Genomic DNA, 26,359 nt, shown 5'->3' with positions numbered 1-26,359 from the left:
TGGCGGTAGCGCACTTTGTAAGCAAGTTGACACCCACTTTTACATGACGAAGAAGAAAAAAGACGGAAGCCTTAAGAAAACCAATCAGAAGCCGCGTTGAGCAGACGGAAATTAATCACCTGCTTGAATCAATTCCCCGGGAAGAAAGTGCGAGAAAATGTCCACGACTGAAAAACGACGAAAAGCTTTGTGGGTCAGTTTCTCTTTTAACGATAAAGAAAGACGAAACATAAAGAATGAGGAACGGGCATTTATAATGAAGAGTACAAGTTTGAAGAGACGTCAACAGAATGTACATCCCAAGATGTTCAAGGTAAACTTGCTGCCTTTGCCGTAGCAATAACATGTGGCTAACTATAAGAACTACTGTATGTGTCTAACGTAAACACGTAACTATGTAAATTTAACTTTGTCAAACAACAGTTAAATAAGAGCTCTCCAGTGTTTACAGCGCCGTCACTTACGACTCACGCGTAGCAATATTTAAAAGTTTGAGTTTGAACACAATTCAGTCGTCAAATGCATTGTTCTTCTGTGGATCTAGATGATAGCTGCACCGTTTTCGAATAACACTCCAGTCTGTTCTTGTAAAATTAAAACCACATGGATGATTTATTTCAATAAAATGACTGAATTTATAATCATAATTCAATAATAGCTAATCTGATGATTGCAAAGGTCTGTACACCAGTAAGCATGCCTCTCTCTTGGCCTTCCGCCTTCTTGCCGTGACATTACAATAAGCACACCATGCACCAATAGATGTCACTTCGTAACAGTTCCGTCTCAGCAGTTTTACACTATGTACAGTACTACATTATGCATACTGCATGTTACACTGCCCTAAGCGTATCACTTGTACAATATTTACAGCATTAATCTTCCTGTGAGTGTCGTACCACACACAACTAGGGTTGCAAAATTGAGAAATTTTCCAGTTTGAAACTAGACATGGGAATAACCCAGAATTTGATTTAAAAACAAAATCCACGTTGGCTTTGAAATTTAGTTGGGGGAAATTCATTTTAACTTCATCCTATGGTGATCCCCCTATGAGTGCCACATTTTTTATATTATAACATTACCAAATATTCCATAGCTAACAAACTGATGGAAACTCATCGGCCCTTTGCAACCCTGCACACAACACACGGCTAACAAGCTAATGACTTTTATATGCCCCAGTTCGACTGAAAAAAAACAACAAAAATCTGAGCTACTCATGAATAGTGCTTAAGGCTGTTTCGGATGGATTCTGGCGCAAACAGCCTCTGAAGATACAAGATAGTGCTAAAGTCTGCAGTTGCCGCTCCACGATTGGCTGGGAGGCGGGGCCGCAGCACGTTTACACGCAAGCTGCCGTTCTTGAATGGACACCCTGTGGAAGAGGATGATGGAGGTGGATGGACAAATGATATGAGCGCTCAGACCTTCCCGGGAGCGGCGGGCTCCGGCGGGTGGATGGACACCACGCCCGAGGACTTGAATTTAGGCAGGTGGAGCCCAAATTTGTTCTCTACACCGGCGAAGGTGGCCGCCGCCAGACGGTAGCCTCCCACGTGATCGGCGTTGATGGGAGGAAGCTCCGAGATGCGAGACTTGGGCGTGGGCTCGGATCCTGACGGGCGACTGCGACGAAGGAGCACAAAAAATGGTGTTTTGAGTCCATAGTAGTTAAGACACTTTTCACTTTTGGAGTGGAAAAACAAAAGCAACTTACTGTCCTCCAAAGTCTATATAGAACCACCTCTGTAAGAGTTCATAGGTCACCAAGGTCACGCCGAACTGGGGAGAAGACCTGCACATACGAGCTGGACAAGACACGCTGTGTAAACTTTGAAATGCACTCCATCACACCTTTGTTCAGCCTTTTGGGACATACCTCCTGCTCCCTTCCAGAGTGCTCGGAATCCTTCCTCCCGCATGATCTTCCGAAAGCAATCGGTGACACCGGAATAGGTGGTCTGACCCGCTCGGGCCGCCACTTGCAGACGAGTCTTGATGACGTCAGCCGGTGTCACCAGCGAGGCCGCGGGGATACCTGGGAAATGGAGCCGTAAGAGACGGACGCTGAGATGAAGCCGACGACGCAAGTGAAATGATTGGGAGTTTGTATATAAATTTTATTCCCACTATTTTCTTTTACTGAAAATGAATGTTGGCCTTTTGGCCTACTAATATTCGGTATGAGCGCCTCGCGCTGGTGATTTTAAAACCTATTGGAATCCCTCCAGAGGTGCCTAGCATAGCTGCTGGTGCTCGTTCATGCACTTTATTCAGCAAACAAAATACAGTGAACTTGAGCACAGCCTGCGATAATGTCTCGATGGCCTCAGCTGATTGCGATATTCAGTATCGTAGAGTAGTTCATGTTTAGCTATTTCACAGTCACCGATAAAAAAAAAATATGTACATATGATATATCTACGTACTGTATGTGTTTGTTAACGGCACATACCTGCAATGGCTCCGGCAGTCAGAAGCTGCAAGGGACCAAGCCGACCTTGGTCGTCAGCCATGGATGACTTCAGGTGGGCGTAGGCGGGGAAATAGATGGCCGAGAAAGGGATGTCCCTCAGGAAGCAGGCCTTGGCCCCCTAGAAACACCACACAATGCAAAGGAAGCCTGATGGAGAGGAGCTTTGCCGGCCATGCGACCGAGTGGACGCTCAGTTTACCTTGTAGAGGCCAAAGAAGCCCAAGTCTCGCACCACATTGAGCGCGCTGACTCGAGGCCCGGTGGTGATCTCGCCGGCCACCTGCAGGCGGATCTTCACGATCTCCAGAGGGTTGGTAAAGATCACCTGCGAGCCTCCGGCCTTCATCAACAAGGACGACAAGAGCTCACTACGACATTTGCTCGGGTCCGCGTGCGCCACGCGGCGCGTCGAGCACTCACGCAGCCGCCCGCCAAAATCTCGGCCAGGAAAGGGATAGAGTCATTCTTGTCCATGAATTTGTCTCGTACAAAATCGTTCACCTGTCGATGCAGATACAAAACGACATGGACTTCCTGAAAACTCACCTTTCATTTTGAATCAAACGAACATAGAAAAACTTCAAATACTTAGCGTTAGCACGCCAATGTCTTAATTGCATATTTTGTGAATAAATGATCGTTGCATTATATTTCAGCATAAATTGGCGTAGTTTAGAACATATAAGCTATTTGTTCTATGCACCCCCGCGAGTATTGTGAAAGTGCAGTGGCCGCTGGGTCGAGGACTCACAGTGAGTTTGATGGCCTTCTCGGGTGCCACGCCAATGAGCTGAGGGACCAGACCTGCGGGGCATCAAGAGTTTGCCGCGGCTCGGAAAATTGAACGTCAGCGGGGCGGCGTACCTCTGTAGAAGCCAAAAAAGCCTTCGTAGCGAAGCACCTTCTTGGCGCAGTCAAAGCTATTCTTGTACATCAGCTCCCCGACAAAAGAGCCAGTGGACCTCTGGTTCTGCATTCGGGTCTTCACCAGGTCGATGGGGTAGACGGCGGTGGCGCCCGTGGCTAGGCAAACACAGGCGAGCTCGCGCCAAACTGTTTTTGCGATTCCGACAACAAGAACTCACCTCCAGCGATGGAGCCCAACGTGAACCTGTAAGCGGATTCTGCTACTTGGAGCCACACGGGCCTGGAGCTGTCCCCTTGTGCTTTAGTCTGGCCCAATCACAAAATTATAAATCAGTACAGACGTCAGACTATAGACTGACATTGTCATTCACATTCTCCACACGCATTATTTTGTGTGCACATGTGCTAATTGGTGCTGGTTCTTTTCATTGTCAGCTGAATGGAATTGTGAGAAAAACATTGGGTAAATTTATCAAGTGGATGAAAAGGCTTTGATTTTGTCATGTGATGTGTAATTGCAATAAAATAATAATTTTCATTTTTTTATTGATTATTTCAGGCACTTTAATGCACTTGGTTATTTTTTCCTGTTTTAGACTAAGCTGTAACCCATATAAATGCTGTAAAAAATAATTAACAGTTGTTGAAAGTTGATATCGCTTTTTTCATTTGTTATTGTTTAAAATGGATACAGGTTCAGGTATACTAAACACTTTTATGGATAATAATCTTATCTATAGTCAGTGCGTCAAGTTGAGGGGGTCTTTTTCCTGGGGGAATTTGGGAAATATAATTAAGATGCACATTTAGTACATTCAAAAACTGTAAGGTGGAAAATGGATTGGAAAAAAACATGTTTATCGCATAGCATTACTTAAAAAATCTGTCTCCAAATGAACACTTTTCCCAGTAAACGAATAAACAATGCCTGATAAACAATCGGGGCAGAGTGAAGCAGGGATTGGTGATACCTGTTTTTGAGTTTCAGCCAAGTTGTATGGAAGACTTCCTTCTTCTAGTGGCGCTATTCTCTCAATGTCAGCAAGATTCAGGCGCCTGCCACACAAAAACGTCACTTACGCTCAATATCTTTTATATGAAATAGGTTAACTTTTTAGGAGAAGTAGTTCTGTTAAGCATCAAATGTTGTTTGAAGCGATCATGTAACTCATTGAACATTTGCTGTCAAATGAATGCCATTTCAGAACCACTCAGGGCATTCAGCGGGAAGGAAAAAGGGTTGATGGGCCCCTGTCAGCCAATATTGACCAACTTAGTTTAAACTGATAAAAAGTTGTGAAGTGACCCCGCTTGTTAGCTTTCCGGCAATATGAGTGTGTTTACCCTGAAGGAGAGTGCAGGCCTGATAACTGGTACAGGATGTCAATTTCCATTGGCGTGATTTGACCAAACTTGTTGGCAGCATGAACAAACTCCTCTGCAGGCGGCAGATAAGATTCGAAAGATGTCAAAACACACACACATACACAGAACTTGTTTTTGTATGCAAAGCAACTTTGAATACCTTTAGTGACCAACGTGTCATTCCAGGAGCCGGCCATCGTGCTGTAGATCTTGCGGATCAGCTCCATGTTGTTGAGGAGGGAGTTGAAGGCATTGAAGTAAGAGAAGCTGACCAGGTGAGAAGTGCTGCCCCCTGCTGCCTGCAAGGAGGAAGTAAAAAAAAAAGTGATATTTGATTTGAATCCTTTGCAATTTGAAAATGTTAGTATATTACATAGGGCTCAACTGACAAGGATTTTGTTTTAGGCCAACGCCAATTAATTGGCTAATTTGTTTTGAAAATTATGATAGATGTCTCCTCCCAAAGCTATTTCATTAGGGGTGGTTTCTATGTGTATTTTCACTGTTCACGGGATGACCTGGTGCCTTTTTCCCGCAAATAGCAAGGGTCAACAAGAAATATATTGCAAAAAAAAAACAATCTGTATGGTTGTCAGACTGCTCATGCCAAAATTTATGAAGTTATAAGGAACTATTAACTTGTCATATATGGTAGTGTTGCTAGGAGCTGGTGATTTCCATATTTAAAAGATTTATGCTTTATGTTGCACCATGCATTTTATGATTTTCTTTATAAATAGACTGTGTGTCAAGTGGTGACATTAAAATGCTTTTTTTTTTACAACAATCAGTGCTTGTCAAAAGGAAGGTTTGTTCTTTGAATTATTGGTCTGCAAAATGATCTCATCCACAAATTTCACAAGATCTATATAAGGATTCAAGGTTAAGGTATGGATTTATGTTATCATTAATCCAGGGTTACTTTTATACAATTGCTGTAGTTAAGATTATCGACAAATATCAGCAATTTGATGTTTGAAGGGGCATCATAGGTCGATGTCAATTTGAACTGAATCAAAAATAACCGCACAAGCCCAGGGAAAACTGAGCTGTCTTGTACACAGGAAATTGTTGTAATCTAGTGGGTGTACAATATGACATTGTTTCCTTGGCCAAAATGAAGACTCACTGAGACAAGGTTCTCCTCCACAAAGGGCGTGAGCATGTGGTGCCTGATAGTGGCCATGATGTCGCTGAAGTCCAAGGCGGAGATGACGCCATTCTTGCCTTTGTCCTTCTGGGCAAACGCCTGGCGAGCATGCTCCAGCTGCAGCTCCTACCAGAGACAAAGGTCCAAACGTACACGCCGTTCAGCGTCCGCTTCGAAAGCGAGACCCGGGGGTGACGCCTCCCGTCGGATGACCTGCAGGAACTGGGTGAACTCCAGGTAGTTGAGACGTTTCTTGCGGTCGCGCCCAAAGTGCAAATGGATGAACTCGCAGTCCCAGTTGAAGGGAATGTGGTGGTGCACTGTGGTCTGGCTGAAAATGTCCCGCACATTCTCTGTGACAAAAAAAATAATAGAATCGGGTGACTTAAAACTCACAGCGGTGCAGACTTGTGCCTGTTTTGGGAGGAAAAAAAGGAAACATGAGTTCATCCATCTGTAATGAGTTAGAAAGAGAAAGAATCAGGCTCGGGGCATCAAATTAGGAAATTCCTTCTCAGTAGTCTCTTTTTATGAATAGTTTAGTCACATGACCTGAGCGCTGAGGCGCGTCAAAAAACTAAATCAAATAACAGAACGTACCAAAGGAAATGTCTCCGGTTCCAGTCTTGTCAAATAGCTGAAAGGCAACTATGAAGAGAGCGTCGGGTGCGCACAGCACCGACTCAAAAGCCAGAAACTCCTGGAAAGAGATGAGCCTGTCCAAGTAGTCCCAAAAGAAATAGATTCCTTTATTACATCTTCAACATGACATTAGGTCAGGACAAACAAATCACAGCAATGGTCATTCTAAACGTGCTGCCATCGATATTTTTTCCGTGTCAATAAATGTATTAATTTACTATTCAGGAAATTTAATGTAAAAAATTAGAGGGTGTTTTCCAAACTTTTGACAGGTGCTGTAATTTTACATGCAAATTTACGACATAAATATGTGTATGCGCAGTTAGGTTTTATTTAACTTTGAAGGGCATTTACTGTTTGAGAAAAATAAAATGTATGCAATACATTCGAACGTCACAATTTTTGGTGAGGTTTTTTTTTTTCTTATTTCTATGTCCACATGGATAAGTTGTGTACCTTTATGAGCTAACGGTAGAAAACGCTTTATGTTTCGTGTTTTGCGAGTCGGTGGCACGCACCCGTCCTTGGTGGTGTCAGCCACTGCAGCCAGCAGCTGCACGGTTTTAGGGTTGTGGTGGATCTGTGTTTGCAGGCCCAGGTACTTTTGCACAAAGTCTCCAGGGGTCATGAAACGCTCTCCATCCTTGTCCACTTCGCTGGCATACTGCAACCGCAAAAAACGAAACATACGACAGCACGCATAAGCTCAAGGCACGTTGCTGCAATTACATCATCGACAGCCCTACTAATCTCCACAGTTGCATTTTTAATACCTTCAATAACAACCTTTGTTGGAGAAAGAAGCCCACATTAGCTCATTGGAGGATTCTAGAATTATTCAAAGTTGATCGGTTTCTCAATTGTGGAAAAAATAATATTAGACCCACTCTTTAATAAGAAAAATGAAAACTTTTAAGCAATAAAATAATACACAAATATCAATTAAATAGAAAGTAAAGAAATGAAAGTGTTTTCCCCACTTTTTATTTGCAATTCGCAGTACAGATGCTTTTGTATCTGAGCAGTCAAATTTTCTCACTAAGTTGCAGTTGTCCCCTTATATATATATATATGCCTATTATGTGTTAGCATTAAGCTAGCAAAGTTTTGTGTTTTACATTTTGATAAGTTATTTAGACTTGCTCAAGCGTATACAAAAAAATGCTCGTGCAGTGTTTACGTGATACATTTTAAAAATGTAAATGAATCTAATAATCGTTCCAAAAATTTCAACAAATTTTAAGACGAGTAAGTTTGAAAGCAAACTGGGCGGCACCATTCATTTCAAGAAACGTAAAAAAAAAAAAAAGACTGCCTCGTGTTAAATCATCACCGTTTGATGTCCATCATCTGAGAGGCTGGCGATTATGTCACGCGTCTAATTTACTTATCCTGAGGTAGGACGTCACTCAACAAATTTGGAAGTATGGGATTTTATCCTGCAAGCAAGCACATAAATTTTTTGGACTTGAGTTTGTGTGCTACTTGATCCCATGTCCGGGTGTGTGTGTTGCTTTGTCATGTGGCGGTCACATGGTCAGTAAGTCACACACTGGCCGTGCCGAGCAACGTGAAGGTTAACTGCACCAGAATTATTTCAAAGACTAAACGTGACCAGTGGGGTGGCGAGGCCAGTGAAAGGGGTAGTAAGCACTTCCTTGCGCTCTTAGCCAACAGCCTTCTGGCCTCACAGTGAAGGACAACAACAAGTGGCACAACAACAAGACGTGACTCATGTGTCTTTAGACTTCACATGTCACTCAAGAAATACAGCCTTGAATGTCAGAAGGTATTTCATTTCAAACGCATGTCATTTAGAGTTTCGTTCTCAACCTGAAGCAAAAGGGCAGCCTGTTATGGAGATTTTCCCATAGCTAACAGTTTAATTTAAATCCTGTGACTTAACCCTCAGCTCACTTTCTGCTCATGCCTTCATGCTTGTCTTTTTCAAGCCAACAAGCCAATTGGTTTGGGGGGGGAAAAGAAATCCGCGACTGACCAGCAAACAAACCTTTTGCCTAAATATTGTTCAACATTGTTCATGTTCAACAGAGATTTATTTTCATCTAATGACTTAATTTTTTGACAAATTAGGGTGCACCCTGGTTCGTTCAGGCTCACAATACACTGCTTGAAAAATAAAATTAAAAAAACAATGAAAAACTCACCTTCTGGAAGATTGCTTTGAGCTCACTTGGATCCCCACGTTTGGTGGATTGCACCTAAAAAAACATACAAAAAAAAGTCATACAAGGATGATGGCGATTTTGAGGCTCTTCACACATTCCTCCCCCCTAAAAAGAGATTATGCAAATTATAGAGTACGCTGATGTGGAAGGCCAGCCCCACATACGGACGTGTACGTTTCAGCCCGACATGAAGCTAACTATGATGCTAGCTATCAAAACTGGGCAGCCGGTTGGCAGGTTCGAACCGACAAGCTAACAGAGTTAGCACGAGGAGGACGCGAACCGTTACAATGACACGATCGGACGCTAAAGGCCAAAAACAGAAGTAAGACAGGAAAAAAAGGAAAAAAGCTGTCCGGTTTAGCGTTGTTGTCAGGAAGAAAGGATGACTGACAGCTGGTTAGCATTACGGAGCCTGTTGGGAAGTGTCATCGAGGCCAGCAGCAGCAGCCGAGGGGCGGCCAGTGGCTAGCCCGCTGATGCTACCAGGCACATCCGAGCGCGACGCCCGCTCGTCCGCTTGCACGCCTCGACTCGACTCTTCCTACCCACGAATACGAGAGAAAAAAACAAGAGAAAGGACGCAAGGGGGGCTTGCGAATTTCTAAGGGAACGATGCCGAAGTCACCTTGACGGCCATGCTGGTTTGACGTCACGTACAGTGTGCGAAGAGGGGAGAGGGAGGGAGGGAGGAAGGGTGAGCGAGAGGGAGTGCGCTACGCCCACGGCCAGTCAAGACAGCAAAAATGAAAAGTATTTTACGAATCGAAACCAAGCGCTGCTGTAATGTCTTGAGTAGCTCCCAACATTGTGCACTTTTATTTAGCTTTTAGCCCCAGCGATGCCGTGACATTTGAGTTTCGATTCGTCCCGTGACAAAGCTCGCAGCTCGAAGCAACGGTATCGCAATTTTTTCCAACTTAAATGAGTAGAAATGCGTTTCACCTTTCCTTCCTTAACAAAATATAACTTATTGTTTGATTTAAAAAAACATTTACAATAATGCACTTCCATATGGTAGTAATATAATTAAATTGAACGCAAAGAAAGGAAAGGTGGGTGGGGCAAACGGCCGTGGGCCTTTGGGGGAGGAGCATCCACAGCCCCGCCCTCTGTCGAAGGTAGTTTGTGGGCATCGCGTGATCGAAAAGGGCATTATAAAGACATAAGATGATTTAGATCAGACGTTTTCGAGTCAGAGACCCCTTTTAGGAGAACACATTTTCCAAGGACGTGTCCCTCTAAATAACTTTGTAATACTGCGTCCAAAGGTGTAGTCAGTTCAACGGAGTGAGGCACTGCAACAAAAATGCAAACTATTCAATTTATCAAACGGAACCGAGGTCATTGATGTGGGGTGTTGCTCCTCTTCTCTCACCAAATATGAGCAGAGCACACTGGCCAGCACCCCATCTGATATGCGTAGTTTTTGTTTTTGTACAGTTTCCCCAATTCTAGCGGGATTACAGTTGGCCCGATCTCAGCCATCAGGAGTCACTTAAGGTCAATCCATTACACTTGCCAGTATCAAGGGGAAGCATTCCTTTGCAAGCTCATCGAGAAGTACTCTTAATTCCATCAATATGTGAACCTGAAAACTTGAGCTTGTGCTACATGCCTTAAACCTAACTGACTAACTGAATTTTCTGTTGTTGGAAGTAACCTGAGTGAGTCAACACATTTTATTGTGTTGTGAAGCAAAGATCTCACTTGTATCATCTCACATACAAAGCCCAGTACTGTACTTTATAACAGTAATGAGGAAAGACGCTGTTTAAAAAAAAACAACAAAAATCAATGGTTAATCTTTATTGCTAAATATTTACCTGCTCTATTGGCCAGGAAGTGAAAAACATAGGACACTTAAATGAACATGATGTACAATCCATTTACAGTATTATTATTGTACAGCAGTTGTAAAACAAAATTTTTGAACATGCACCTGTCTGTGCCAGCCACCATCTTAAACGCTACAGAATATACAATAAAATACAATACATCACTCAATAAAGAAAATCATTCAACATAATAAAACTTTTAACAATAATACAACTGAACGCGTAGCATAAATCTTTGACAAATGTCTTGTGGTTTGAATTGGTAATAGAGGAGAGGTCTTTTTTCCCATGTAGGACGTCACAGGTCTACCCCAAACTAAATTTGATCTGGAAAATTAGAATTCTCTTCTACCAGTTATATCCACATCAATTCCAAGCACTGACACGAATCCTCGCTCTGTGCTGTCGCTCTTATCCACACGTCAACACTGTAAGATTATTAATGTTTTATTTACACCTCTCACTTGTGCACTTATTGTTCATTGTTAATGTAAAATAGTGATTACGTTTGTAGTACTACTACTTCCTCATTATTATTCGTTTCACTTTTTAACTTAAGAAAATATTTTAAATGTAGTATGATTTCTTACAACCAAATATATTGAAAATATTAATTTATTATTATTATTATTTTACAATTTCCAATGTCAAATGTTTATGTTCCAAACTGCGCTTGCGCTGATTGGCTGCCCCATGTCACATGACTGCTGTACCACGTGATAAGACTAGTTATGGCGTCCTGCTACTCTGCGGGATTTGCAACAAGATCTGGTAGGTGACTTCTACGGGTCACACGCTTAGGCAATAGAAGCACCTGAGGGAAAGTGGCAGGTGGAACAAACGTTTTAGGCTTTGCGCGTGACATTAGCATGTGTGCTAGCTGTAGGGAGCTTTTTCCGGCTCAACACACAAGTTCAAACAACCCGTAACGAACATGTCTTTGTGCACACATTCTGACAGTTTCCATAATGTTTATACTGCTTAAATAAACTCGTCATTTGTATCAATAACACATCAAGTAGTTTACTGGTTTGCGAAAAACTGTTGGACCTTCACCTTTACTTAGTAAGTCATCATTACTAATTATAGTACTACAATGTATATAATTATACTATATTGCAGTGTTTCACGAGACTTGCGAGAAGAAAATTAGATCACACCACCCACGCACAAACACGCCAATAAAGTCAATGAAAATATTGATTTATTTTATTCGTAAATGAGAAATCTGGAGTTTTACTCAAAACAGGTATGTAGTTAGGTATGAGAAATTACAGAAGTTCAAACCACGAGCAACAACAACAACAACAAAATGTTGCTTTTGCCTTCTTCCAGGATTGGCAGTTCTTCGACGAGTGTGCGGTTTGGACCCAAGCGGGTCCCACTGGGCTCGATTGTGTCATCCACATCGCCGCTTCTTTTGGAGGAAGTGGATCAAGTCCCACTCGCACAATGTCGTTCGGCCAGCTACTGTCAAGCCTGCCTATCCGGTACCCGAGGTAGACACCTTTTGTTTAGTTTTTTTTTTACAAATTGCTGGGAAAAGAACTTTATTCATGTTCTACTTCATTCATTCTATGTAACTTAATTCATTCCGTGTAATTACGTCACAGATGCACGTCATTGTCATTTCATTTTGTCCGTATTTAATGGATTTCTCTCCTCTTGGTCTATAAGCACATTGAACGGCCGGATTACGTTGGCACCGGATTGGTTCCGGAATGGGCCGACTATATTGAAATAAAAAATGCCGAGCAAATCGAAGGTCTGGCCAGAGCATGCCGGCTGGCACGCCATGTGCTGCTTCTAGCTGGCCAAAGCCTGAAAGTAAGTGTCCGCTGTTACGGATTTGTCGTTAATAGAACAAAAATGACAGTGGGATATGTTGTATTTTTAGGTCGGTATGACAACAGATGAAATCGACTTCCTCGTGCATCAGGAGACAATCCGGCGCGATGCTTACCCTTCCCCTCTTGGGTACGGAGGTTTCCCCAAATCGGTTTGCACCTCGGTGAACAACGTGGTGTGTCATGGCATACCCGACAGGTGAATGACAAGTCGGACTGCTTCAGTTCTTCACGTAAGAATAGCCAATGAGAAGAAGCTTCAACCTTTCTTAATGTGCACTCAGTCGGCCGCTTCAAGATGGCGACATTATCAACATTGACGTCACCGTAAGTCGAGCGTGGCGCTCCGATCGCTTTGAGCAGAGCTCATTCTGCTTCTTCTCGCCAGGTGTTCTTGGACGGTTACCATGGCGACACATCGGAAACTTTCCTCGTGGGCGAAGTGGACCAGGTTGGCCGACGGCTGGTGGAAACGGCGAGGCGGTGCCGAGATGACGCCATCGCCGCCTGCAGACCGGGCGCACCGCTTTGCGTTATCGGAAACACCATCAGGTAGGTGCAATTTCACATATGCTAATGTGCCATAAAGATGCCGGGGATTTCAATTGCAGGAGGTATTTAACGACATTGGTGCATTTATGTAAATATGAACAAAAAAGAATAGAATGCTGCAGAATGCTGTTGTTTTTATTTTTAACTTGCTCAGTATATGGCTTCTATTACTGTACACATTAACTCTAAAAATCCTTTGATAAATGCACACACAAAAAAAAAATCCACATTTGTCCCCAGCATTTCTCATTTAATCAGTTGAGTACCTTAAACGGTTTATTTACGGGGTTTTATATAATTACTATGAACAACCTCATCATAAAACATTATACAATGAAAGTTAGTTATCAGGAAAATCCTGAAAATTGAATACTGGGTTTGCTCAAAACACACAAAAAAAGTGCTCGATGTTACTGAAAAACTGCCTTTTCCGTTTCTCTGTGGGAGCCACGCATCATTTTGCTGCCTCAAGATTGAAAATCTGGATTATTGCGTCAGACAAAAACAAGTGGGGAAAAAAAGGATTATTTACGTTTGATTCAAGCCTGTTTTGTTGAAAGTGTATACTAGTAGCTGTAATGCTTCTATGCAGAAGGAACTGATTCATTTCGGTCTTATCATTCAGAAGAAAACATCTGCAACAATGCTAGACAACTTTATATTTCACAAATTTTACGTATCAGCACCAATGAATATGAGTCACTGTTTGCGTACTGTTAGGACATGTAGACATTTTTTGAGAAAGTTATACTTGGTCCTTCAAAATGTCTCTCAGCTCAATTGTTTTTATGGCTTTTTCTTAAGTATTGTACTGTTTTATAACTCACTTTTATAACTAGGCGCTATATTACTGATAAATAAGTATGGAGTGCTAACCCCGCCCTCATTTTATTTTCAATTGGTCGTATGCATGCGCGTGTGTTTTTCCACATGATTTTATGGTGGTGCTTTTATAGCTAATTAAAGCGTTTATGCTGCTTTGCAGTGAAATAGCTCACGCGAATGGATTCCAAGTGTGCCCCTATTTCATCGGCCACGGAATCGGCTCCTGCTTCCATTGCCATCCCGAGATCTGGCACCACGGTCGGTTGTCTTCGGGAGGGACCCTTTTGTGCGTTGTGTCTCTGTCTTCCTCACGTGCGTCCTTTTCTTTGCAGCTAATGACAATGACATGACCATGGATGAAGGGATGACTTTCACAATAGGTGAGGTAACTTTCCATTTCACACGCCAAATTCGGGGCTGATACCTTCTGTTGCTTTGGTAGAACCCATCCTTATGGAGGGCTCTGCAGATTTTGAGATCTTGAAGGACAAGTGGACGGCCGTGTCTGTGGATGATAGGAGGTGGGCGTTACTTTTAACGCTTTTCTCGTTACCTCATCCGAGACCTTATACGGGTGTATCCATTTCTGTGCTTGCTTCCCACTCCTGCAGGTCGGCTCAGTTTGAACACACGGTAGTTATCACTTCTGACGGAGTGCAAATTCTCACCAAATTGCCAGAAGAGGACAATCGTTGATTGAATGGTAAAACGCACCTGCTAAAAACATACTTGAACTGTAAGTTATCAACGCAAATGTGTAATCCACACTTGTAAAATAAGTCAAATTACTGTACCATATTATGAGCTCCTTCTACTGGCCACATATGGTACCACGTATTTTTAGCTTTAATGGAGTGATTTGACTTTGATAGGCCAATTTGCAACAAGTCCCCTCACCAACACAAATATACCTCCTTTTGTACATAAATTTTGCTTTTAATAAAACATTTGTTGTTAATTTATCTGACTCTTATTTTGTCTCTTACATGCATCCTTTTTACACAACACCTACGATGTTCTCTAGACCAGCAAATAATATTCTTCAGCCACGTGATTACATGCGTATTTTCTGACCTTTTCTTTAACACTTGAAAATATATTCATAGTATTGAATGCCAAGACTTACAGTAGGTCTTGAATGAGGAAATTGTGGCATTCGAGCAAGTTATCTAGAATCTGTAAGAATTAAGTTGACATTAAAATCGATTTTAAATCAGTATATCATTTTCTAAATATTGTATATATACTATATAAATACATTTTTATGAATCATCTAGGATCATTGGAGAAAATCCAGATTCTTTTTTTGGGCCATATCAAAATAAGAAATGTAACGTTCGAGCATTGAATATCAAGAACGAACAAAAGGTGGAGCATTGGACATCAGACAGTACGTGTGTGTTTTTTTCCCGAAAAATGTGTTGCAAATGCAAGCATGCGGCATGAAGTGTCATGCTAATGCCTTTTGCACGCTGCCACATGATCTTCCCAAGCGAGGATGTTCTTTAAAAGCCATGCTCGCCCGCCGACATTCCCACACAAACCACCATCACCGCACTTGAAATCTTTTGTTTTTTCTTCCACCATGTCTGCTCCCGTCAAATTTGCCGCTCTTGTCCTCATTTCAGGTTTGTGCCTTTTACCACACGGTGCCCCCGTTGAGCCCACACACGCCTTCTGCAAGATCGTCTGGTAAGTCCTTGGATACAAATCTTTCTTATTTCTGGCTGGCGAGACAATTGTGATAATAATCCTGGGTTATTGTGAGAAATAGTGCATAGCCAGACCTTCTTCAGCTTCCGGTGGCATAAGGCTCCACAGCTGTGTATTTCTGGCATACAGTAAATAGTTTAATCGACATCACAGAGTCTTTTAGTAATTACTGTTAACATATTCCTCGCAGGTTGCTGGGTGTGCCGTGCAGCCAGGCCAACATGGCGATTGTCAATCAAATCAAAGCCATGGGTTCATACAAGGTGAGAAATGAAGGTTGACGGCATCAATCGAGGTGTGCATTTACACCTGCCATATTTCCCTCTGTGTGTGTGGAATCCAGCTGGGCCCAGTGACCCCGTTACTAATCCAGGCCAACCACACCTCGGCGCTGGCTCAAGTGGAGAGCGTTAACTTCACCCTTTCGTCCACCGCCATGAGCCTGGGATGCCGCTTGGATGTAAGTCACGTGACTGCTTTTCCTTTGCGTGAAGTTCAAACTTGCTCGATAATTAGTTTGATAAAAAAAAAAATGTACAGTGAATACCTTTCAGAATTTTTTTTCCACTGAAAATGATGGCCAATGATGGCTCACCTATTTACTGGGTTTCATCATGTCACATTTAGAAGCTGATCGGTGATTAGTCATTACCCTAGATCAGTGCTTCTCAATTATATTTTGCCAAGCCCCCCTGGGAAAGAGAAAACACTTTAGTTAGTGGGCTGAATGACATCATGCAGGAAGCGCTTCGCATGACTGCAAACTGAACTTAAGTAAGCTTGCATGCTCAAAATGATCCAAAAATAAATATTATTGGTCCCGCAGATCTGTGAATGAGGCCTAGATCACTGGAAATGTAAAATAATAACATACAAAAAAAACGACCTAAAAAGGGGTTAGGATTGTTTTTTTTTTTTTGTGTTTTTTATCATTACATTATGTCATTTTAATTCTGTCATTTTTATTATTATATAGTAGTAGCCGTACTGTTATCACCAGGATTACTATACAGTAATGTGGTAGGCCTGAGTTTTCATCCAAAACAAGAGAGAGGTATTATTTTGGAAAAAAATATTTTGAGAATTGGCGTTTGATTTGATTGTAAGTTACTGTAACACCAGGTTTGACCATTAACATTTAACAAAGTTATATTACAAATAAAACTGTGACTGTAGTGGATTCAAAATAGTTTCAAGCTGCACAATAGCCCATAAATTGAGGCACACCGTCTCACCATTGACTGTAATATGAGTAATTCCGGTTTACCACTGGAGGGCGCCCACGTCCCAATAGTGATCATCGTCGCATATTTCGTCATCACATTTGCTTCAGGGCTCATCAACGTCCGCCTTTTGGACCAGCCTCTTTGATAACGGCACCAACTACTGCAATCTGCGCAACGTCATTCAAGGTAGCACTTTCTCAACCCCCACAATACTCTTTTTTTTCCCTTCTTTTTTTCCTGATGACTTCCATTTCCTGTATGTACAGGAAGCGGCCTCTCCAAGGCGCCGGGCTTCACCGAGTATACCAACGAGTGGCTCTGCCTGGGTTACGGACTTTCAGGCTGCAAAAACAAATAGTGGCTAAATGTTTGTGCTACGTTTTCTTTGAAAAAACAACCATGAAAACTATCACTGCCGATTCAAATCTATGGCAGACGTATAACGACATGCAGAATATTTCAATGCTCTTCCACTAGATGGCAGTACAACAAATCAGTGTATCCACATGTTGCTTTCCATATGCTACAATTTGCAAGTGTATTGGCTTTGTGTTTAACTAAAGAGCTCAAAATTGCACACTGTTGTAAGCGAATTTGTGAGTCCTGCACATGTCTTGTGATATTAATGATGCACCTTTGTGTATTAAAGGAAAGAGAGTGCCTAAAAGTGCCAAGACTCACAAAATATAATGTGGGGTTTATCACAAGAAAATGAATCACAGCATATTTTTACTGGGTCAAATTTTATGAATTAAAAAGCCTAATTGAATACGTATGACACTTGAGTCTTTTGTTATTGTCATTTAAAAATCGTTTTTATTTGCATCCCTTGTTTTTTCTGTCATGATACTTAAATTATGATTTTTTTTTTAATAAACATGATTTTACTTAAAGGGAAAACGATTTTGCAAAATGTGGTGATTAACAAAATTAATTGATTAAAAAAAAGTTTCCATAATATACAAAATAATGCTGTTATCACATCACGTACATTTTAGCCTGGGAAGAGGCTGGCCGCCATCTTTGTGCATAGGACACCCAAAGGAAAAGAACTTGGCGAGCGTTGTGCAAATGGGCTCTTGTCATAGTCACTTGAAGCAAATTACTGCATTCTCGTAGCTCACCACTAGATGGTACCAAATTCACTTGACAGTCTCGTTTGCAGTTCAGTATAAGCAACATTGATGAACGTGTCTTGATTATTCACAACACAACATGAAAACCAAAGAATAGAAATACTGTATACTTTTTTCTTAAACATGCCGTTGGATAGTACTTTTGAAAAATTATAGTAATGACGATGAAATAAGTAGAGAGCTCGCCGGGTCGCCACCTGGTGTGCGCGATTTAGGCACAAGGGGGCAGTACAACACATTAAAAACTAAATGTGATTTTGAAAAAAAAATCCATTTTCTCTTTATCTTAAAATGTTTAGGATGGTTTTGCTCCTGTGTTCATGCTTCAGATCAAATTACACTTTTTATTATTGTTTTTATAAGACTTTTTTTGTTTCAGTTGGTCAAAAATGTTTCTGGTTTAAATCAGGATTTGTTTTTAATTCGGGCACTTTGATTCACTTTAAGTTTTTTTTTCTCTTTCTGACCTGTTAAAAGTCATGTTAACATTTGTTGAAAGGTGATTTATATTTCATTTTTTTCTTTTGTTAAAGTTGAAAAGGATACAATTATTTATTTATAGTCACCTAAGCGAGTGTGGGGAAAAATGTTTTCTTACTTTTGGGGGGCCTTTGCAAAAAAAAAAAAAAAAAAAGTTATAATAATAATTGTGAAGCGCTGCTCTTTTGTAAGGACAACTACATTGTGCGGTCCCATTGCAAACGTGTGCATTGTTCACACTTGAATTTTCTGTTAAATATTATGACGATGCCAATGGCCTTTCATGGCTGATGCCGATTTTCCAGCCTAGATGCACATTATGGCGCAAAAAGGACATCACATGGGTCACATGGTCATTTCCGAATAAGCGCGGCTATTCTCGTCATATACTCTTTGTTTATTGTGCTGACCTGAAGTCAGCTCAGGTCAGGTCCTCGTCCCGTGAGGTCGGCTTCCGAGAAGATTTCATGTGCAGTTTTTTTGGGCAGCAAGTGCGGAACAAAAGACGCTTGAATGCGTGGATAAAGTTTGCAGATTTGTTCTTCCGGACTGAGGAAATTACATTAGAAAAGATTTTTTTTCTTTAAAAGTCATGTGAGTTAATACAGGCCTTCCTTTGGTCTTTTTTTATTTTGTTTTGTTTTATTGCCTACTTTATCATTTGCTTGATTATGGAATGTAGTCAACTCAGGGAAGTGAACAGAATAAGAATTTAATTGTGTAATATTACTATGCATATGACAATAAAACTTTTTAATCTTGAATCTTACTGTAAAGACCCCCCGCCCCCTCCATTTTGTTTTAAATAGGAAATGGTGTAATGAATGTTTCAGCTGTGTTCAAGCAGTTTAAGATAAACTGATGCCATTTGTCAAAAAAAAAGCATAGTTTTAATGAGTGGGTTCTTTAAATGGGAATTTAAATGAAATGGAATGCAAATAAAGTTAATGAGAGGAAAAGACCAGTATGTAGCATGAAACAAGAACATGTACACAATGCAAAGTTAATTGATTGCTGCTTGACATTTGATTGGGAAAAAAAAAACCCTGATTTATATATATATATATATATATATATATATATATATATATATATATATATATATATATATATATATATATATATAATTTTCCTGAAATGTTTGTTCATTTTTTATGATGATGATGATGATGATGATTATTATTATTATTATTATTATTCATCCCATGTTTTGAGGTATGTGGGAGAAAACCAGAGTACTGTGGGGACAGCCTATGTCGATGCGATTGGAAGATGCAAACTCCACTCAGGAAGACTGGAGTTGGAATCGAACTCAAAACCTCTGCATGTGAGGCGTACGTGCTAGTCACTCATCTACAGTGCCGCCTCAGTATTACCAATGATTTTTCTTACAATAATTGAATTAGTTCATTGATTATCCTGTGATTTGTGCAAGAAAGTCAGAAAGTAGTGTGTCTTAAAACAGCCACAAGAGGGCGCCAGATGACTTATACCGTCATGTAAAGTAACAAAATTCACAACTTGATTATGCAGACTCGCAAAGCTTTATTTTTTAGAAGCCACAATACAAGAAAAACATTCTCAGTGGGTTTTTTCAAATGCTGTAGATAAAATGCATGACATCATGGCATTGAGGCTTTGTTTTTCTTTCCTTCTTTCTCTTCAGACATTGCAAGTGGCAAGTCCATAGCCCAGGCAAGCCCACTCGTTGGTCATCTCCAGGAAGCCCGGACCGCTGTTCAGTCCGCTTGCTAGGGTGAGGATGACAAAAACCAAGCAAATCCAAAAATGTAGCACTCACGTTAGCAATTTCAAAAAAATAAATGAAATTTGTTGAAAAAGGGGGGCTAACCTGAGACCAGATCATAAAGGTTACAGTAGTTGAGACCGTCATCCAGAAGGCTGGTGAATCCCAGAGAAGTGGACTCGGCCTGGGACCAAAAAAAAAAAAAAAAATCAATAAACATATCATCTCTAACCACACCATTTAACCCTTGTGCAGTATTTTGTCCAATCGTTTGATCGTTGCATCAAAGGTATATCAAGGAAAACCAACGAAAGAAAACACGAGGGAGCTGAAATTTCACCCAAATGGTGACAACATGTTCAAAATGGCACGACCGCTTCGTTATCACTTTACCAGAATCGGCTAAAATACTGCAGGAATGATGTGGAAGAAAATGATCCGAAAATGCTAAAAATACTGCACAGGGGTTCAAATCCGGATGGCTTACAGTCACGCGGCAGCCGGCGGTCATGACGGTAGGGCTGAAGGTGAGAGTGATGTTCTCCACCTCGAGGCCATCCGGTGACGAGTGGTTGGCGCTGATGCCCAGCGGGGTGCCGGCAACCAGCTGGAGGACATTTTGCAATGAGAACCACTCAAATGTGTTGGTGGTTGTGTGAAATGGACATTACCATGTAGTGACACTTGGGGCAGCCAAACATGGGGTTGAAGGCTTGGATCTGATGGACTAGCTTGCCGCTCACTTCCGCACACGTTGATGGAAAGAGCCTGAGACAAAACCAAATCGGGATTTGGGGCAATTGATTCAGAAAGTGAATCTATCTTTTGGAACGTTTAAAACAGCGACATCTAACGGCTAAATGTAAAATATCACTTTCAAAAGCAGCGTTGTTAACTCCCCGGTAAGGAAAGTATGTACTGTATTACTATTTAACATGTGGAATAGCCTTTATATTTCATGTTAATATATTTTAGTTATCTAATTTTGCTCTATTTTTAAAATGTACAAAAAGAAAGAGGACAAAACAGCTGTACCGGAATTATTGAATCAATGAAAAAAAAAAATCACTTTTATTGCTGTCAATTTCGTCTTTCTACTTCCCTCCTGACACATTAACATTTATTAAGCATTTCCATGCGGGATTTTGGTACGATTTTATTTATTATTCAAGTTTTCTTAAGGAATCACGTGATCGTTATTCACTTACAAGCCAACTGACGCTTCTAAACAATTGGGGCAGTCACGTGACGCCCTCGTTCTGATACAGGCCTCAGAATAGTGTTTCTAAAACAGATTGTTTTAAGATTCGACTGATACTAGAATCGGCTGTTTTTGTGAATACCAATACCATAAAATAATGTCTCATCTTTAGATGTAAAACTGCCACATCTTATTGTCTTTTTTTTTTTTAAAGACGTTTTAATTAACAAAAGAATGCCCCGAATCCCGCTTCACTTACCAGAGAGTTCTACAGAAGGCGTGGTAGGTGGGCCCGGGAACAGGCACGGCCGACGCCAACAGGACCAGCCCGGCCAGGAGAACCACAGTTTTCATCGTGCCGGCTGCGGAAAGATGCTTCTTGTGGGACAAATGTACTTCGCTTCCCCTTTTATATGGGTCCTGCCTCTGTCCATCCGTCCGTCCAGGCCGGGTCACGCGCTTGCCTCGCCAGAGGCCCGACAATCCATTGAGCGCGGATGAGAAGAACTGCGTCAAAAGAATCGGTTGCAGAATCAAACGATTATTTCCCCCTTCTAATCACCTAGACATTCATAACTTTGAATACATAAGAAAAATTCACAGGCATTTACAGTAGATCCAGAACACATAAAAAGTCTACACACCCCTGGAAGTATAAACCTTTGACTGCATTAAAATGTTTTCCCTCCACAGGCTTTTATATACAGTACATATGAAAGTAAAAAAAAAATAAATAAATCAGCAGGCTATTATATACAGTACATATAAAAAGTGTACACACCCCTTGACGTATATAACTGACCACATAAAAATCAAAATAAAAAAAAACAGGCATTTAAATGCAGCACATATTTAATGAAAATGTCTTCATATTTAGGACTACAGTGCACACTTGGCTTATATTAGGTAAGCATTAGTCAAGGGTGTCAGCTACCCTCCATAAAAAACGTATTTGTTGAGAATTTTATTATTTAATATTGTTATTATGATTGTAAAAGATGAGAATTCTCGTCCATGGCACTGAAAGAGTTAAATGGGGCTCAGTCATCACAACCATTTAACGTTCCTGTGATTGACCTCAAATAACGTTCAGCTGTTTGTTTGGTTCCACCAAATTATGTCACAGTCAAAATCATATTCAGTAATTTAATTTATTCCCCATCACCCTCGTAAAAATGTTTTTCTACCATTTAAGTTTATTGAACTGGAAATGTTGTGTTTCACATCATGGAGCAGCACCTGCTTTTTTTTTTTATAATTTTGTCCCTCTGGCACAAGAACAGCAACAAAGCTGCATGTTTGTTCATCCAAGTCTTGATTTTTATTGATATTTTATCATTTCCATCCTACATCTCCAATTTTTGTGGTGCAAAAGTGCTAAAGGAGCGTCAATGTGGCCTTCATGCACAAACATCTTCATGATGACACGAGCAAATGTCAAAGGTAACAAAGCACAAGCAAGCTTGTTTTTTTTTTTCTTTTTATTAATGCTTTATTGTGGTTTAGTTTTTCTTCTTCAGACTTTGCAGGTGGCCAGGCCGTAGCCCAGACAAGCCCACTCGTTGGTCATCTCCATGAAGCCCGGTCCGCTGGCCAGTCCGCTTGCTAAAAACGCATTAGCATAAAATTAGCATTTGCTTGCTTCAAATGTGTATGTAGCCATTTGTTGTGAGAGTCCAACCTGAGATCAGATCGTAAAGGTTGCAGTAGTTGAGGCCGTTGTCTAGAAGGCTGGTGAATCCCAGAGAGGTGGACTGGGCCTGGGTACAAAAAAAAAAAGCATCGTCAAACTCTTAATGATCCAAAAGGCTTTGGTAGTGTAATTGCAAGAAAATAAGTATTGGAATCATTTATTTTCCGGCACTTTGCACATTTATTTTTTCAGACTAACCTGTAGCCTGTATAAACATAGAAAAGTAGTTAACAGTTATTGAAAGTTGATTTGTATTATTTTTTTTCATTTGTTAATGATAAAAGGGATACATTTTTTTCAGGTACTAACTCAATTTTCATGGATAATAATCTTATTTATATTCGGGCCTTTGCAAAAAATAATTGAGAAGCACTGGTGTACTGCATACTTATGTGGTTTTTTGGCGCTCTCTAGTGGCAAATAGAGGCTTTTTACGGGGCGTGTGACACCGGAGAACAGGTTTTTCTCCTTTCACCCTCTGTTAATGTATCTGCAGTACCACCCCTAACTAGTAAATGGCAGTAGTGCTCTAGTTGCCAGACTGTGAAGGAGTAGTGAGCTTTAAATGTCACGTGGCTGATGCCCAAGTCCATTTTTTTCTGGCAGGACAATTGCAGAAGGAGGTTAGAGATTTGAGTCAACAAGTGGACTCCACTTTGATGAAAAGGACCTCATGAGAAAGCTTTTTTTTTCTTTTACTACAAATGGTGAGTACTAATTCTAAATGTTGTATTTCTAACTTATTGCGGCTGAGCAATTTGTGTTCATTATTTACTGAAATTGCAAACTATTTTCATCTTCCTGGGGCGACGTAACTCACGGTCACGCGGCATCCTCCGGTCATGACGGTGGGGCTGAAGGCGAAGGTGATATTCTCCACAGCTAGGCCGTCGGCCGAAGTGTGGTTGGCGGTCAGGCCCATCGGAGTGCCAGCTACCAGCTAGAGGCAAAATCAATGCACGTTTCCTGATTATCTTTTGACAAACTCAAACTTTCCTCCTCAAATATCTTGATGTTTTTGTGTAATGGCCATTACCATGTAGTGACACTTGGGGCAGGCAAATATGGGGTTGAAGGCTTCGATCTGCTGCGCCACTTTGGTGATCACCACCGCACATGGTGAAGAAAAGAGCCTAAACATGCACAAGTCAATATCACATTTCGTACATACACACGCACTAATATATATATATATATATATATATATATATATATATATATATATATATATATATATATATATATATATATATATATATATATATATATATATATATATATATATATATACATACATACATACATAAAACCCTGTGTGTCACAATGGCTAGCGCCTCATGAGGTCAAAACGTGAACTGCAAGAACGTGACTGGAGGTATCTCAGACATAAGTAGCAACCTCTTGAAAATGAAAATACGTTTTAATTCGTGCTATTTCGCTGCAATTTTTGAGGTCGAATGAAGCTCTCTCTTGAAGGTTGTAGGTCCTTTTAAGGACGGATGGCAATCACGCATTTTAGGTCTTACCAAAGAGTTCTGCAGAAGGCGTGGTAGGGCACAGGAACGGGCACGGCAGCCCCAAGGGCAAGCAGTCCTGCCAGCAAAAGGAGAGTCTTCATGATGTCAGGATGGAGCTTCTGCTGGAGGTCTGTCTTCTTGGTCTTGAGGAGAAAATGCAATTGGATGAGTGATAGATGCCGCTTTCTTATAAAGCAGCTGGAGGTCATGGTCTGACAAGCCCTTCCACGATTGCTTAGTTATGGCATTGTCATCAGGAAATTATTTGACATGGGGATCTTATGCTTCAGACATCTGTCCCGGTGGTCTGAACTGCTTGTCTGGGTGTGCGCGTGTTTGTAAATGTCGAAAAAATTACACCCTTGTTATCAGCTGCCTTTTCTTCTTAATATATTTTTGTTCGATTTGATATGTTTTTGTTGCGGCATGGTGGTTTCTTGTGTATTTTTTTCCCTGCACCGAACATACAGTTGATGTGACTTTTGTTTTTATTTTTTTTAATCCTTTGGATGGTGACCGTGTTGTCATGAGACCCCTCTACTTGCTACCACGTCCCAACCCGTAAAAGTTGACGTGTTTTTGGCTGGCCTGAGTTCATTTGTCGGTTCCAGATGATGCACAAGACGAGCGCCGTAACAAAGTGTACATGAGGAAACAAAACAAGACATTTTGGTAAGATAGCATGCCAAAACTGATGTGATTCACTCAATAGGCAAAAGAAACACCAAGACAAATCCACAAGATCCAAACAAAAGCAAGAAACGACAAATCTGGACGAGCCACAAAATTTGCATGTTGACTTAACTCATTCAATCCCAAAGATGTACTTTTAAGCTTTTTTTTTTCCCAAGAGTCCAGACATTTGTATATAATTTTTTTTTGTTTGGCTTAAGGAAGTTTGAAAAAATGCTGCCATAATTAATATTGAAAGTAATAAATAAATTAATTACAAACGCATTTATTATATTTGAGGTAAATAAGTACTAAAGTAATCAATTACTCAACTAAAGTAATTATTTAAAGTCACTATACTTAAGATTACTAAAGTATTTTAGGTTACTAAAGTAATCCATTCCTTAATATACTTGATTCCTTTTGTCCAACCCTTTTAGAAGTTCGGTTGGTCAAAGACATGAAAAGTACCTGGGATTGATTGTCTTGACTTGTATAAAACGTAAAAATGTGTCTTTGGTATTGAATGAGTTAAACGCTATTGATGACCACATATCCGTGTACTTGCGATCTTCTAACCTCATTGGAATTGAGATTTGTGTATTCAAATTATTAGAGCTGCAACTAGCGATTTTTTTCACCCTTGTGCGATATTTTAACCATTTTTGTGTCATTTTCTTCCCCATCATTCTCGTAGTATTTTAGCCAACGGATGGCACGTTCCTGCTAGTGTAATAACTAAATGATTGTGCCATGTTGAACTTTGACATGGTGTCATCATCTGGGTGAAATTTCAGCTCCCAAGTGTCTTCTTTAAATGCTTTCCCGTGAATGTGAAAATGTTGGAATTGGAGGATTGGAAAATACACCACACTGTAATGGATTTTTTTCTCCCCCAAAATGACTGCAGAAAATGCACTAACCTGATTGGTTGACCTATTTGCTCGGCAACATGATATAAAATGAGCTCAAATGTTGCTTAGTTGTTGATAAATCATTGCACTTCTACTTTTAATCCACAGTCATATCCTGGTCTGATTTTTGCCAGGATTGTATAAATTTCTGCTTGCAACACCGCAATTGATTTGATTATGAACACCCCCCCCCCCCCCCCCCCCCCCCCCCATATGTAATTATGGACCTGCCATGTTTCTCGGAAACAATGCGTCGCATCACGAGCTAGGAACTAATTTAAGGAGTCATATGTCATTGGCACGTGG

The 26,359-nt window shown here is 40.8% G+C and overlaps 5 protein-coding genes across 7 annotated transcripts; 2 read left to right on the top strand and 3 right to left on the bottom strand.

Annotated features, from left to right (window-relative positions):
- Nucleotides 1-357: 357 nt before the first annotated feature.
- slc25a12 (solute carrier family 25 member 12) lies at nucleotides 358-9,398 on the bottom strand. Of its 2 annotated transcripts, none has more exons than XM_088430053.1 (18): nucleotides 9,321-9,398; nucleotides 8,672-8,725; nucleotides 7,022-7,167; nucleotides 6,462-6,577; nucleotides 6,075-6,214; nucleotides 5,841-5,987; nucleotides 4,872-5,010; nucleotides 4,691-4,784; nucleotides 4,318-4,402; nucleotides 3,565-3,652; nucleotides 3,344-3,502; nucleotides 3,231-3,283; nucleotides 2,900-2,980; nucleotides 2,679-2,819; nucleotides 2,459-2,597; nucleotides 1,883-2,041; nucleotides 1,721-1,811; nucleotides 358-1,629 (listed from the first exon to the last, which is right to left on the bottom strand). In XM_088430053.1, exons 1-18 carry the CDS (start codon nucleotides 9,330-9,332, stop codon nucleotides 1,425-1,427), a joined length of 2,049 nt encoding a protein of 682 aa, XP_088286179.1. In that variant the 5' UTR covers nucleotides 9,333-9,398; the 3' UTR covers nucleotides 358-1,424. The 2 variants fall into 2 exon arrangements, with proteins under 2 accessions (XP_088286179.1, XP_088286180.1); XM_088430054.1 differs by having other exon boundaries at nucleotides 359-1,629; nucleotides 9,087-9,354.
- Nucleotides 9,399-11,250: 1,852 nt separating this feature from the next.
- metap1d (methionyl aminopeptidase type 1D (mitochondrial)) lies at nucleotides 11,251-14,714 on the top strand. The gene is made up of 10 exons (XM_088429633.1): nucleotides 11,251-11,301; nucleotides 11,866-12,029; nucleotides 12,208-12,357; nucleotides 12,428-12,576; nucleotides 12,662-12,704; nucleotides 12,766-12,929; nucleotides 13,915-14,012; nucleotides 14,087-14,134; nucleotides 14,197-14,275; nucleotides 14,366-14,714. The coding sequence occupies exons 1-10, from the start codon at nucleotides 11,262-11,264 to the stop codon at nucleotides 14,448-14,450; spliced, it is 1,020 nt and encodes a 339-aa protein (XP_088285759.1). The 5' UTR covers nucleotides 11,251-11,261; the 3' UTR covers nucleotides 14,451-14,714.
- LOC148414598 (uncharacterized) lies at nucleotides 14,442-17,462 on the top strand. 2 transcript variants are annotated; one of them, XM_088429635.1, is made up of 6 exons: nucleotides 14,442-14,457; nucleotides 15,383-15,446; nucleotides 15,658-15,730; nucleotides 15,811-15,927; nucleotides 16,801-16,879; nucleotides 16,960-17,462. In XM_088429635.1, the coding sequence occupies exons 3-6, from the start codon at nucleotides 15,689-15,691 to the stop codon at nucleotides 17,049-17,051; spliced, it is 330 nt and encodes a 109-aa protein (XP_088285761.1). In that variant the 5' UTR covers nucleotides 14,442-14,457; nucleotides 15,383-15,446; nucleotides 15,658-15,688; the 3' UTR covers nucleotides 17,052-17,462. The 2 variants fall into 2 exon arrangements, with proteins under 2 accessions (XP_088285761.1, XP_088285760.1); XM_088429634.1 differs by lacking the exon at nucleotides 14,442-14,457 and having other exon boundaries at nucleotides 14,841-15,446.
- A 2,372-nt stretch (nucleotides 17,463-19,834) lies between these two features.
- On the bottom strand, nucleotides 19,835-21,893 carry LOC148414597 (uncharacterized). Its single transcript, XM_088430012.1, has 5 exons — nucleotides 21,517-21,893; nucleotides 20,728-20,824; nucleotides 20,544-20,663; nucleotides 20,162-20,240; nucleotides 19,835-20,060 (listed from the first exon to the last, which is right to left on the bottom strand). The coding sequence occupies exons 1-5, from the start codon at nucleotides 21,609-21,611 to the stop codon at nucleotides 19,972-19,974; spliced, it is 480 nt and encodes a 159-aa protein (XP_088286138.1). The 5' UTR covers nucleotides 21,612-21,893; the 3' UTR covers nucleotides 19,835-19,971.
- Nucleotides 21,894-22,736: 843 nt separating this feature from the next.
- Nucleotides 22,737-24,614, bottom strand: LOC148414596 (uncharacterized). Its single transcript, XM_088430237.1, has 5 exons — nucleotides 24,477-24,614; nucleotides 23,987-24,083; nucleotides 23,771-23,890; nucleotides 22,939-23,017; nucleotides 22,737-22,862 (listed from the first exon to the last, which is right to left on the bottom strand). Exons 1-5 carry the CDS (start codon nucleotides 24,566-24,568, stop codon nucleotides 22,774-22,776), a joined length of 477 nt encoding a protein of 158 aa, XP_088286363.1. The 5' UTR covers nucleotides 24,569-24,614; the 3' UTR covers nucleotides 22,737-22,773.
- Nucleotides 24,615-26,359: the final 1,745 nt, after the last annotated feature.

The sequence above is a fragment of the Hippichthys cyanospilos genome, chromosome 12 (assembly GCF_059441005.1).
Source record: "Hippichthys cyanospilos isolate Australia breed blue-spotted pipefish chromosome 12, RoL_Hcya_1.0, whole genome shotgun sequence".
NCBI lineage: Eukaryota > Metazoa > Chordata > Actinopteri > Syngnathiformes > Syngnathidae > Hippichthys > Hippichthys cyanospilos.
Note: the sequence above shows the minus strand (reverse complement) of the source record. Positions and strands in the feature narration are given on the sequence as shown.

Coding starts and splice junctions, on each gene's coding strand:
- slc25a12 (XM_088430053.1), bottom strand. Junction 5,011..5,840: donor TGGAGGAGAACCTTGTCTCA/GTGAGTCTTCAT, acceptor TCCTCCTTGCAG/GCAGCAGGGGGCAGCACTTC. Junction 4,403..4,690: donor GGCCTGCACTCTCCTTCAGG/GTAAACACACTC, acceptor TTTGTGTGGCAG/GCGCCTGAATCTTGCTGACA.
- metap1d (XM_088429633.1), top strand. CDS start 11,262: ATGGCGTCCTGCTACTCTGCGGGATTTGCAACAAGATCTG. Junction 14,013..14,086: donor TCCCGAGATCTGGCACCACG/GTCGGTTGTCTT, acceptor TTTTCTTTGCAG/CTAATGACAATGACATGACC. Junction 14,135..14,196: donor AGGGATGACTTTCACAATAG/GTGAGGTAACTT, acceptor TTGCTTTGGTAG/AACCCATCCTTATGGAGGGC.
- LOC148414598 (XM_088429634.1), top strand. CDS start 15,253: ATGTTCTTTAAAAGCCATGCTCGCCCGCCGACATTCCCACACAAACCA. Junction 15,447..15,657: donor GCCTTCTGCAAGATCGTCTG/GTAAGTCCTTGG, acceptor TATTCCTCGCAG/GTTGCTGGGTGTGCCGTGCA. Junction 15,731..15,810: donor AAGCCATGGGTTCATACAAG/GTGAGAAATGAA, acceptor TGTGGAATCCAG/CTGGGCCCAGTGACCCCGTT.
- LOC148414597 (XM_088430012.1), bottom strand. CDS start 21,611: ATGAAAACTGTGGTTCTCCTGGCCGGGCTGGTCCTGTTGGCGTCGGCC. Junction 20,825..21,516: donor GCCTTCTGTAGAACTCTCTG/GTAAGTGAAGCG, acceptor GTTTTGTCTCAG/GCTCTTTCCATCAACGTGTG. Junction 20,241..20,543: donor CCGCCGGCTGCCGCGTGACT/GTAAGCCATCCG, acceptor TTTTGGTCCCAG/GCCGAGTCCACTTCTCTGGG.
- LOC148414596 (XM_088430237.1), bottom strand. CDS start 24,568: ATGAAGACTCTCCTTTTGCTGGCAGGACTGCTTGCCCTTGGGGCTGCC. Junction 23,018..23,770: donor CCGGAGGATGCCGCGTGACC/GTGAGTTACGTC, acceptor TTTTGTACCCAG/GCCCAGTCCACCTCTCTGGG. Junction 22,863..22,938: donor CCTTTACGATCTGATCTCAG/GTTGGACTCTCA, acceptor ATGCGTTTTTAG/CAAGCGGACTGGCCAGCGGA.